Genomic DNA, 11,508 nt, shown 5'->3' with positions numbered 1-11,508 from the left:
ATCTACTGTATGTGGTACACTACCATCAAGGAGCCACCAGAGGTCTGTGTGTCACAGCACAAAGGGCACTCAAGAAGGATTTTCACAACAAAAACCTCTTCTGGATTAAAACCCTGTGTTACATGTTCAAAAGGCTAATTTGCTTTATGATTTTATGATGTATGTATGTATAATTTAAAAGTTTGCAAGTGCTAAAAAACATTCTTCAAACTTTGATAACTGTGCTACAGTACATACAATGTATACCAAATATAGGTTACATATTGCATTAAGGAGAAAAAGAAAAGTTAAACATTTATATATTTAAACATTACAATACAGTTTAAAATCAGTTCACCAGCTACATCATAAATGCTGATTTTTCTTCACACCCTCTTCAATAAAACTGCCTGGAATATGCAGATGTCTTACTCATCCCATGAGTATTTGCTCATGATATACTGAACAAATGCAACAATGCTCTACAAGTGTGAAGTTTGCAATTCAATCCAAATTATGACAAATTTATTTGTTATCTCATTTTTCTCTAAATGTACTGTATTGGATCATTCAAAAAAAAAAACATCCTCTCATAATAGATTTGATCTCATAAGAATCAGAAGTTATAATTTGACTCACGTGCACATGATAATATTGTACACTCAGTCTTAGTCTCAAACAGATTGTAATGGGCTCAGTGTTTGTTCTGGTTGTATTTTGTACATAGTGCAAACAAGAGGATGTGGTGACAAAAAGAAAAGTATCTGTGCTATTTCTGATGCAGAGAGTGAAGCAGATGGACAAGGAGACAAGGATAAAGTCACAGAGAGCGTGGTGGAACCTTAAACACAGACACAATGCTCCAACTAATCAATGATCAAAATGTAACTCCACCAACATTTTACAGGAAACACTTAAAGTAGAACGATCACATGAAGACACTATCCAATTTACCATTTTATTTTTGACTGGCCACCTGTACTCTCTCTGTAAATGTGATGTGTATTAATAAACCTAAAGTTGGGAAATGTTCCCCAGCCCTCACGTCACGCTGACAAGAAATAAGACAACCGTCCGGAGTGTCATAAATCTATTAGGTCGCTGAGGTCAAGGCTCTTAACTGCCAGATGTTCCTGAGAACTGTTAAAAAAAGAAGGAGGGACTCTTGGATTAAAGCAGCTAAAGAGATAATTGATCAGAATGTGTCTAATTTTGACATGACAGCGTGTGAGTTAAAGGGCTTCTTGTTACATTTCATAAGGCTCAGTTGTGATATCTGCTATCAGTGTAATCAATCTCATCCTTCAATTTCCTTTTGCACAGTGTTTACGTGTTGTCTCCATTGAGCCTTGTCATTCTACAGCTACAATAAACAACCTGTTGAGGCAGGGCCAAACTGTAAATACCAGAACATCTATTTGCAGTAAATCAGGGTTATTTACTACTCCGTTCACGCACCTTTGTTTCTGCAGAGGCGGCAGTGACGTGTTCAGGGAGTCAGATAAAGGGTATTTCTCACCAACGCTTTCCTGTTTTTTTCCAGGGTCCTTTGTTTGGTTCGAGGCCTCGGCCTGTCTGTTCTCAAGGGAATGAGAGGAACGTTCAAGCCCAGAGCACTTACGAACACTCCTGCACACAGGCTGCTCCCATACCTGTGTGTGTGTGTGTGTGTGTGTGTGTGTGTGTGTGTGTGTGTGTGTGTGCGCACGCGTGTTTGTGCGTGTGTGTGTCACCTTGTCCATGGATTGATATAAAATAATGCTCCGGTTTTAATTCATAATCATTGTGATTAAACTTCAGAATGAGAAGAATGAAATTGCATGCATTAAAGTTTGATGCTGCAGTTTCAACGGACAGATTTTGTAGTCTTAAAGCAAAGAAAATGTGTTCTTCATTTCCCACTTTATTTGAGTTGAAAATTTAGCGTGGATCATAGTTATAGAATAACATTTTGTCACTCATATGTATTGTATTTATAAGTACGTTAAAGCCTAACTTTTGCAAAAATGGAACCTGGGGTCTTTTTGTGAATCTAGCCGAGTCAAATTTTTGCTCAAAAGCATATTTAGTTATTATTATTTATTTAGTTTTTTGTTCAAATGACCTTTTCCATGGGAGAGCCAGGGGCACTTTTATGCTAGCCTCAAAATCACTATTTTTAAAACACAAAGAAGGTTCAACACAACATGAAACTTTGCTCAAAGTATCACCAGGGGGACTACACATGAATGAAGCATTGGGAACATTGTTTGAGCAACTCACGTTAGCAGTTGTTGTTTTTACGATATCTGCCATTTTCCAAGTCAAACAGGTGATCTCCGAATGCAAATGACAGACACCATAGGAGGAAAGTTCATTCTTATATGAGGTTCCTTTTTCAACTACAAGGTCAACATTGTGTTTCACTAAGGACAAAACAATGAATTATCCGTGCATGTATATTGAACTACGCTACAGGAGCTTTCCATCTTTACTCTCCTCCCTAAGAGCTACGGTGAGTTGTTCAAAACCTTTCTTTTTAGTAAACTCTGAGAACACAAACACTATTCTCGATGCTGGAGTTCATGTGCCAAGCCCCTGGTGACAATTCGAGCAAAGTTTAATGTTGTGTTGAGTCTTCTTATTGTTTTAAAAAGTAACTATTTTGAGGCTGACATAAAAGTATCCCTAGCACTCCCATTCAAAAGGTAATTTCAGCAAAAAAATGAGCCTAAAGTAAATCTTAAACGTGCCACTTCCTTTCTCTATATGCTTTTGAACAAAATTTTGACTTGGGTACATTCACAAAAAGACCCTAGGTTGCATTTTGGTGAGAGTAATGCTTTAAGGTGATGAGCTTTCATTTCAATAATAACTGAATAAAGTGGGAAGAGGACAGTGGCTGTTCAGTTGTGTGTCACTAATAAATTCCAAGCTTTTTCAAGAGTGTCCCCTGCTTTTAAATTCCTGCCCTGGGCAGACACAACAACAACAGGAAGAAGGGCCATTTTCACAGGTGTCAGGAAGCACAGGAAATAAACAGGCTGACTACGGGAAGACATTTTTGTACCAGTAAGAGTCCGAGGTGAGGCTAATAAGGCATATTTTTAACTGGTACAGGATTATTTTGCACCTTCTGCTAAAGTGATTGATTATTAGATGGTTTGCACTTTAATATTGTCTGGTATCATATTAAAGAGCGCTCATGTCATCGTGTTTGATCTTGAATGACCCAAGGTTTCATTGTAAGCTTTTCAAAAATATCAAAATCACAAAGATGATATGCACTTACTTGAATCAATGTAATTTATGGCATTTGGGACTTATAGATATGTCTGAATCCATTTAATTTTTTAAAGGTATACCTAAAAATGATCATTGTTTAATCCATTCACGAAATGTGCTATAAACTCAGGTAATGTATCACAGAAAGATTTCTAAAGAACTTATTGCTAAAGGCATCATTGATTAATATATTTATTGTAATACAACTTGCTACACATTTACATTCACATAAAACCTACTTAACAGTCTGTGATTGCTATAAATTCAAAGCTTTATCACATATGTGAAGGTTCTTTATTCTTTATAAACAGGCAAGTACTTGTTACTTTCCCTGGGTAAAGTCACATTGAATACTGGCATGCCACTCATTTACAATATGGAGAAAATTAGTCTCGCTTAGGAAAATGATTTATTTCAGTTGTACTATAAGTTGAAACTCAGTTGGGCTGAGAGACAAGGTGAACAACTTGATTGAATTTCGCGTTTTGACTAATGAAAGTCCTGTCTGAATTTGCTGTATTTTTGTACAGCTTCAGAGGCAAAGCTGTTGAGAAGCTTATCCATGTAGCTGCAGAGAAACTTCCCCAAATTCTCTTTTGTCTGCTCTTTTGTAAACCCAGTAAACCCAGTATTTGCTAATCTGTTCTTCTCATGCTATAAGTGTTGATTTTTTTTCTTTTTCATTTCTGATAAAATTGTTTTTCTGCATGGGAACAAAGAATGTCTTGCCATTCGTGGAAGTCGAGAAAGTAGGCCATTCCAAGGCTTAAGAGTCAAGGATGCCTAAAAAGTTCACAGCACTCTCTGCTCTGGAGTTTGGATGTCCCACTTCACATCATCATGGGAAACAAGAATTTCTTCTACTCAGAAGATGCATTATATTTCAATCCAGACATTTTAGCATTTTTTATACTGTTCACAGAAGCTTTTCACAGCTCCCATAAATAAATCCCTCTAATGTAATCTTGAGAAAATCAATATATCCTCCTCTTTTTTCAAAGAACTCCTATTCAGAACTTTGTTTGCCTTAGTTTCTGGGCTAATCATGTTTTCAAATGTGTTACAGTAGGTGTCTCTGCAACATGTAGATGTCAAATTCTTCTAGAAATACTGTACTGAGTGCATATGTCAGAGATCCTCTTTAGTCTCCTTACTCAAAGTCAACCAGCATTGGATTTGATGTTACTTATTTATGGATCAATCAAACCATTGGATAACTTGTTTAAGGAAGAACATTCCCGTTCAAAATGGTCCCAATATGTTAAAAGACAGATGCAAACCATGCAATGTGAAACATGTTAGCATGACATGTAATTACAAATACTTTTTGACTTCCCCAAACACACTCTCGCCTGCCATATAAATTCAGCTCTCCAGTATACCAATGATGGAAATGTAACGTTATAAATAGAGCATTTAGCCGCTCTGCTCCCCGTCTCTGAAACTCACTACCCCCCCAACTCAGAAACATTGATTCATTCCCCCATTTCAAATCACAACTAAAAACACATCTGTTTATAACTGCCTATTCCACCTAAATGTCTGTTGCTCTGCCTTTTCTGTTGCTTTGCTGTATAGTATTTGTTTTGCTGTATAGTATTTGTTTTGCTATTGTATAGTATTGGTATTTGTTTTGCTGTATAGTATTTGTTTTTCTGTTGTATAGTATTTGTTTTTCTGTTGTATAGTATTTGTTTTGTTGTTGTATAGTATTGGTTTTGTTTTGTTGTATAGTATTTGTTTTGCTGTTGTATAGTATTTGTTTTTCTGTTGTATAGTATTTGTTTTGCTGTTGCATAGTATTTGTTTTTCTGTTGTATAGTATTTGTTTTGCTGTTCTTAATTTATGAATTCCCTGTGCGGCGTCCTTGAGTGCCAAGAAAGGCGTCTTTAAATAAAATGTATTATTATTATTATTATTATTGTTATAAAGGAAATGAATGAAGTTCCTTTGTAGAGAGAGAGAACCTGTTTCAGTTCACGCAGCATTCATACAACTAGGCCTATACAGTAAAGGCTCGAGCGGAGCAAAGCATCTTAAAAATACTCAGAGTATTAGGAAAAGGATTTCTTCAGTGTTGAATTTTGATGTTTTATCTGATGAAAAACCTTTACAGATAAGCGGTTGAAGATGGATGGAGGGATGTATCTGATGAAAAACCCCAGCAACGGCAAACCTCTGATTGATGTAAGATCTCTCTTTTAATAACCTAAAGTATTCCACCAAGACAATGCTGTAAGTGCTTTGCTACAAGTCTCTAAATGCTTTCAACTTGCTTTTTCCCCCTTCAAAACTCTTATTCACTTATGCAGATGCAACTGACTTTATACATGTTCCCATGATTGGTAATTTGAGCATTATTTGTCTTTCCCTTCCAGTGATTGCTTGTTGTGTCTTTAATTTGAAATCACTTTTATTTGTTTCGCTTCAGACATGTACAGCATGAATGGCATTCATGGATAGAATCCACTCATTTAGATGCTATCAACTTTAGCCTGAAATATAAATATTCTACTACTTAGTTTTATTACCTGATTACCTCATAATAAAACCACTCAAGGATTTTAGATAACACAATCACAGGTAAATTAAGCAATTAAATGACAACAGGTAGGGATAACTTTGGTTTAATTGAGTGTTCTATTACATTGGCTGATGCCATCCATATACATGATATTTTCCATGTCCGCTTTTCATCTATACAGTACAAATAAAATATCATTTTGGAAAACCTCAAAACATTTGATGGACTACAATGAATCGATGATATTGCTGTGTCCAGTTTGAAAATAAATGCAAGGTTCTTTTCTTGTGACATTAACTCACATGTTTTCAACCATACTGTATTTGTGAGAGCACACCTGATGAGACAGTCAGATGGGAACAGACTGCAGGATCATCTTGAGGAACAGAAGATGAACAACAACAAAGGATTAGAGAATTTGAAGCGAAAAACATAGTCTGCTTATTTCATTAGAAAAAGATGCTTGTGTCAAAACAAGGATCAAACCAACCAAACAAAAGTTCCAAACTGCTGTAAAAAAGTTGTACATCGTTTAACATAATAAAATATATCTTTCAGTTCATTTATAAGTTAATGCTACATTTACACTGAATTGATTCAGTCTTGTCAGCACTTGTCAGCGAGGGTTGAGCCGCTTTGGAGCAGCGGATCTTTCCGTGTGTTGATCTGTGTTCTGGGGGGTGCTGACCTCTCCTGAGCCCAACTCTCCCTCTAAAAGTACAAATGAAAGAATTCATTAATCCTTCACTTCACACATGACATGTCTTTTCAGACATTGTTTTTTAGTCCATTTGAAGATTTACACTCTAAAAAACAACAACAGCAAAAAAAAAAAATCTTTTTTCTAAGGAGTTTTTACCTGCTTGAGGCTCAGTCTTGAGTTTGCTGGCGATTTTGGAAAAGAATTTGAGGGTGAGACAAGCTCCTGTCTCCCTGTCACATATGCTACCTTTGCAGTTGCATGTCTTGCGGCACTCAACCCCATAGGTTCCATACAGGCAGTCTGTAAAGAAACAAAACATTATTTTAGAGCAGCATGTCTTGCAGAACAAACAGGGAAAAAATATATGTATCTGAAATGGAATCATATTCTATAGTGATACAGGCTCATATTCACAGTCAACATAATTGTGATCACTTACAAGAAAAAAAGAGCCATAGACTAAAAGAAACTGCAGGTAGTTGCGGGATCATTGCTGTTTGAATGTCTAAACTCCAAGCCTCTAATGAGCTAATCATCAAGTTTAATATCCAATTCTTATTTGAAGCAAGGATGCGCAAGTCTGCACGTGTGCCTCTATAACCAATGCTTATATGGCAACGGTGCTATCCATTGTGAAATAATGTGTAAAAATACTGTGATACCATAATGGGATAGGCTACTGCATTTGGTGCAGCAGAGCATCACATAGGCTATTCAAAACGCAGCTTACGTACAGAAACAGCACACCAGGGCACATTACAATGATGAATGTGAATGTAGGCTACCTCTGCAAATCCCATATTCGTCTCCATAATCGTCCTCATCCTTGTAGAACTCGCAGAATAATCCCGGTCCGCACTTCACCCCGTGCATGCCCGACACTGTGCGATAGCAGTGCTCCCCTCTGCCGGCGGCACAGACCTGGCAACAGCCGCAGTCATCCAGGACCGTCCGTGCGCACCGCTGTGTCCCGCCACACCGCTCCACGTTGCATCTGTCGGGGCAGTTCACAGCGTACTTGACATTGGCGCCCCACGCCTCAGCATCTTGCACTATGAGTGAAGACAGCACTGTGATGAGGAGAAAAGACATCCCTGGGTGCAGGTAGCGTGCTCGTGAAAGGGCTGCTGTCTTTTGGATGTCTCGGGAAGAGGAGACAGAGAAGCGGACCAGCTCTGGCGGACTTGAGCGGAGTGACCTCTGGTTCATCAGGTTGTATGGTTATCAGCGATGGACAACTTTGTTTTGCACGTTGCTTGCCCTCGTCAATTTCCTCATTCCGGTGTTGTCGTCCTTTTTTTGCCAGTCAGCCCCCTTTTTAGAAATCCGGCATGGAAGTGGGATTAACTCTGGACCGCCATCCAGGAATTGAAATGCGTGTGACCTGATGTCACAAGTTATCTTTGGTTTGTTTTTGTGTGAATGACGCCCCCCCAACATCGTGACTATACCTCGGCTATGTAGAATCACATTTGATGTTAGGATGTGTTTTAGTCACAACATCCTATGATTCGAAATCATAGGCTATACTGACAATATTTAACCAGATAAATCACTTTTAGCTCAATTAAATATTATAAGTTCACATAAGAATTCCCGAGGTGAATTTCTTAAAAATTAAACTACGTTTAGGCTATTTAACATAATTTACACAAAAAACGATGATATTACAATACAATAGCTTGGCAATAGTCCAACGGTTTACGAAGCTGCCAACTTGTTTATCAAATAATTCTTTCTACTGTAGCCTACGTGTAAAAATAAGGAACTGGCTAAAATAAAACATGCCATCAAATGTACCATGTATAGCTAACGGCAGTTAAAAGCATTTGAATTTGGAGTGTTAAAAAAATTAAGAAGCGATTGTGTTGTATCCTACTCATGTTATGTTATGTTACTCATGTAGGTAATCACCTTTCCTATTTTTGTTTTAAATATTGTGTTTAAGTGTTTAAGTTTATTTCTATTTTTAATCAATTGATTGGTAAAAGCCTAATGTTATTAGGGCATACAGGAGACAAGTAGCCAAATGATTAGACTAGATAACACACGCACGCACACACGCAAGCACGCAAGCACACACACACATACACACACACACACACACACACACACACACACACAAACACACATACACACACACACACACACACACACACACACACACACACACACACACACACACACACACATAGGCTACACATAACCGATTACAAATGTGAGATTCTTTAAAAGTGCACTTCCCATTTAGAAGTCTAATGCAATTCCATAAAGTGGGGGACGAGATTAAAAAGAGTAGGCTATGGTCAAATTAATAATCATAAGATATTCTCACTTTTAGTCAGAAAAACATTGGATCCTACATTTCCCGTAATGCAACGTCATCAATGTTAATTTCCCATACTTGACAAAGCTCCTTCCTGAACCACAATGGAAGGACAATGTGCATCTTTTTCACAAACTGACTACGTGTAAAATAAGTGAATAAAAAAATATTACAGGCTACTGCTTTCATATTTGTATCAATGAAGAAAAAACACCGGATTGTGTTGAGCAGGCTGGATGGGAAATATCTATTCTATACAGTCTAGGCAAGATATAAGAAAAATAGGTGAATAAAAACATGATTATGACGATGTTATCCCTTCTCCGAGACACGAGGTGGCGGTCATCCAACAGAGTTTGCCATCAGTGGTGAAAACTCCGGCAAACGAAGAAGAAGTAGAAAGAGGAGAAGGTTTATATGATATTCACGTCCAAGGGAGACCTCAACGGGACGGGACAGGTAACGCAAACCAGTTATCTGCGGGGGTTTACTGTCAAGGTAACTAACATGTCTGTGGTGTAGCCTATTGTATGTATAACACCCAGGTAAATATTATAAGACGGCGATAATGAGCTGCGGGAGTGTTTTGCTGAGAGCTGTCAGCCAACAAGCGGAGGGGCTTGGTCGGTTTTGACAGCCATGGACCAGACTAGCATCTGCACTGCAGCCAGTTAGCTCAGCTGTCACCGCAGATGCAATACGGTAATAATGTCACCCGGTATTTGTCAATGACACGGCGAAGACTACGTTTCATATTCAATATTTGGCTGTAGTCGGTGTAGCGAAAAACGAACGTACAGTGTTACACGTAACGTTAACTAACGCCAGATATGAAAAACAATGCTACAAAATGTTACGGTTCAAAGTAAGAAGCCAGCAAGGCTGGATATTGTCGTTCATTGTACTGTTATTAAATTATTCTGTCGGCTAATGCCCTTAGCTTGAATGCCTACCGTTAACTTCTGATAATATGACAACGGTGTTTTAGCACTGCCTTTCCCCCAACATTTTAATATAATTAGACCAGACTGCACTTAAAAACAACAATGCCTAAAGAAATTAACCCTAAATTCTAATATAGTAATACACTTTTGAGTTGCACGAAACATCTTATACCTGTACCGTTAGTTGGTGAATTGTCACTTACAAACCATGGTCGAATTTAATTTGCAGTTATAATGACATTAACTCTTATATGAGGATTCAAAAAACTACTAATAGTAGTTAACATATTTTTCGTAGCCCCAAGTTACTTATTGATGTCATTGTTTATAATGTTTAGATACCTTTTATTCTTGTTACACCTTTTTACACCTGTTTTATACGTGATTGACTTTTTCATATTTCATTTGCTAATGTTGTTGTTTTTTTACACTGGGATCTTTAAATGTGTAGGATAACATAATGTCAACGACCTGCTGATTGTCTGTCTGTCCACAACGTTTAATAAAGAATAATTAAATTGCCGTCAGAAATTACAGTACATACAGCAGGCTAGCTTGTGGTGAACACACATTAGCAAGGTTCGCGATTACTGTAGTAGCCATTAATGCATCCATTGTCGTAATGCTTATCGTGGTTACGGTTGTCATGGCAACAGAGCCACCTGTACATACTTTGGCCCTGCAACTTCCTCCAGTTTATTCTGAATGCCTTTCAAACCCCTGAATCACCTTGATTAAGCCACTTGAATCAAAGGGAAGCAATAGCTGAGTTTACTCTCTTGTAGATTGACGCCAGCTGTCCTGCAGAAACATATAGGCTTATCTCCACATTATATTCTCAATATTAAATCAACATATCTGAGGGTTAAGACTTTTCAGAGCTGGCTGTTTTCATTGTTAATTAAATATCTCTGTATCAGACGGTTTGGATGGAAGAGAGAGGGAAACTTAAGAGGTGTGCACAAAGTTAAAGTCCAGATAGTTTGTAATCAGTGATGGTTGCGCCACATTGCTGGTGGTTGCTTGCTGGTGGTTGTCTCACCCGAGGAGCCCATTACTATATCACTGCTTGCTGTTATTTTTGTCCGGAGTGGAAACCGTATAGCCCCACAGGCCTCGAGCAAGGCAAGAGAGATGACTGTGGACTGTGGCGGTATGCTCATGTTTAGCAGCCTGTAACCAGCATTCTGTCCCTCATACTGGTTCAGGTTTTTGTACAAGTTTTAATCATAGAAGGCGTTTCAGCCATGACCCAAGTGTTTTGAGGTTTATGTACAATTCAACAGCTGATTTAATTGGTTTTATAGTTTTTTTGTCAATTGTAGGTGTTTGAAAACAAAATATCATTTTCCAGGCCCAAGGTGCTAACCCAAAATTACACACATACACACATACACAAAAGCAACAAAGACACAGATATATGCAAGTAAGAAAAAAACAGTGAAATAATCCTAACTTTTTAAACCTCCATTATGGATTGCATGACTTTTAAGGGGTTGAGTCCACTTCACAAAACCTCGTATGAATATCCTTACTAAAATGCAAGATGGAAAAACCCCAATCTGCACTGGTGTGTGCATTTCTTTGTTTCGGGAAATCTGTTCCTGTGAATACTGTATAATCTCCACTCAACAGCAGCAACACACTCTAATTGTTTAGAAAACAGACAAAAAATGCAGATAGACTGGGGGTTATGTAGCGCTCCATTGGTCTTCGCATGGTATTGTATTTCAAAACATTAGTTGACAAACTTGGAGACGAATGACA

General features: G+C 37.9%; 2 protein-coding genes across 3 annotated transcripts in view; one reads left to right on the top strand and one right to left on the bottom strand.

Moving 5' to 3' along the window:
- Positions 1 to 5,860: 5,860 nt before the first annotated feature.
- esm1 (endothelial cell-specific molecule 1) lies at positions 5,861 to 7,873 on the bottom strand. Its single transcript, XM_034897156.1, has 3 exons — positions 7,257 to 7,873; positions 6,628 to 6,771; positions 5,861 to 6,479 (listed from the first exon to the last, which is right to left on the bottom strand). The coding sequence occupies exons 1-3, from the start codon at positions 7,678 to 7,680 to the stop codon at positions 6,385 to 6,387; spliced, it is 663 nt and encodes a 220-aa protein (XP_034753047.1). The 5' UTR covers positions 7,681 to 7,873; the 3' UTR covers positions 5,861 to 6,384.
- Positions 7,874 to 9,111: 1,238 nt separating this feature from the next.
- Positions 9,112 to 11,508, top strand: part of LOC117958898 (probable E3 ubiquitin-protein ligase HERC1) — a 42,458-nt gene continuing 40,061 nt past the window's right edge. Inside the window, exon 1 of one of the 2 annotated variants that reach the window (XM_034895609.1) lies at positions 9,112 to 9,256. The gene's annotated coding sequence lies outside the window, so the exon portion shown is untranslated. Of the gene's footprint in view, positions 9,296 to 11,508 lie in introns of both variants that reach the window. The other variant, XM_034895608.1, reaches the window with a different exon arrangement.

Source organism: Etheostoma cragini, chromosome 16, assembly GCF_013103735.1.
Source record: "Etheostoma cragini isolate CJK2018 chromosome 16, CSU_Ecrag_1.0, whole genome shotgun sequence".
Lineage (NCBI taxonomy): Eukaryota > Metazoa > Chordata > Actinopteri > Perciformes > Percidae > Etheostoma > Etheostoma cragini.
Note: the sequence above shows the minus strand (reverse complement) of the source record. Positions and strands in the feature narration are given on the sequence as shown.

Bases quoted from the DNA above. Each gene is read 5' to 3' on its own strand.
- esm1 (XM_034897156.1), bottom strand. From the start codon at position 7,680: ATGAACCAGAGGTCACTCCGCTCAAGTCCGCCAGAGCTGGTCCGCTTC. The intron at 6,772-7,256 runs GTAGCCTACATT...GTTTCTTTACAG, and splicing joins CGAATATGGGATTTGCAGAG to ACTGCCTGTATGGAACCTAT. The intron at 6,480-6,627 runs GTAAAAACTCCT...TTGTACTTTTAG, and splicing joins CAAGACTGAGCCTCAAGCAG to AGGGAGAGTTGGGCTCAGGA.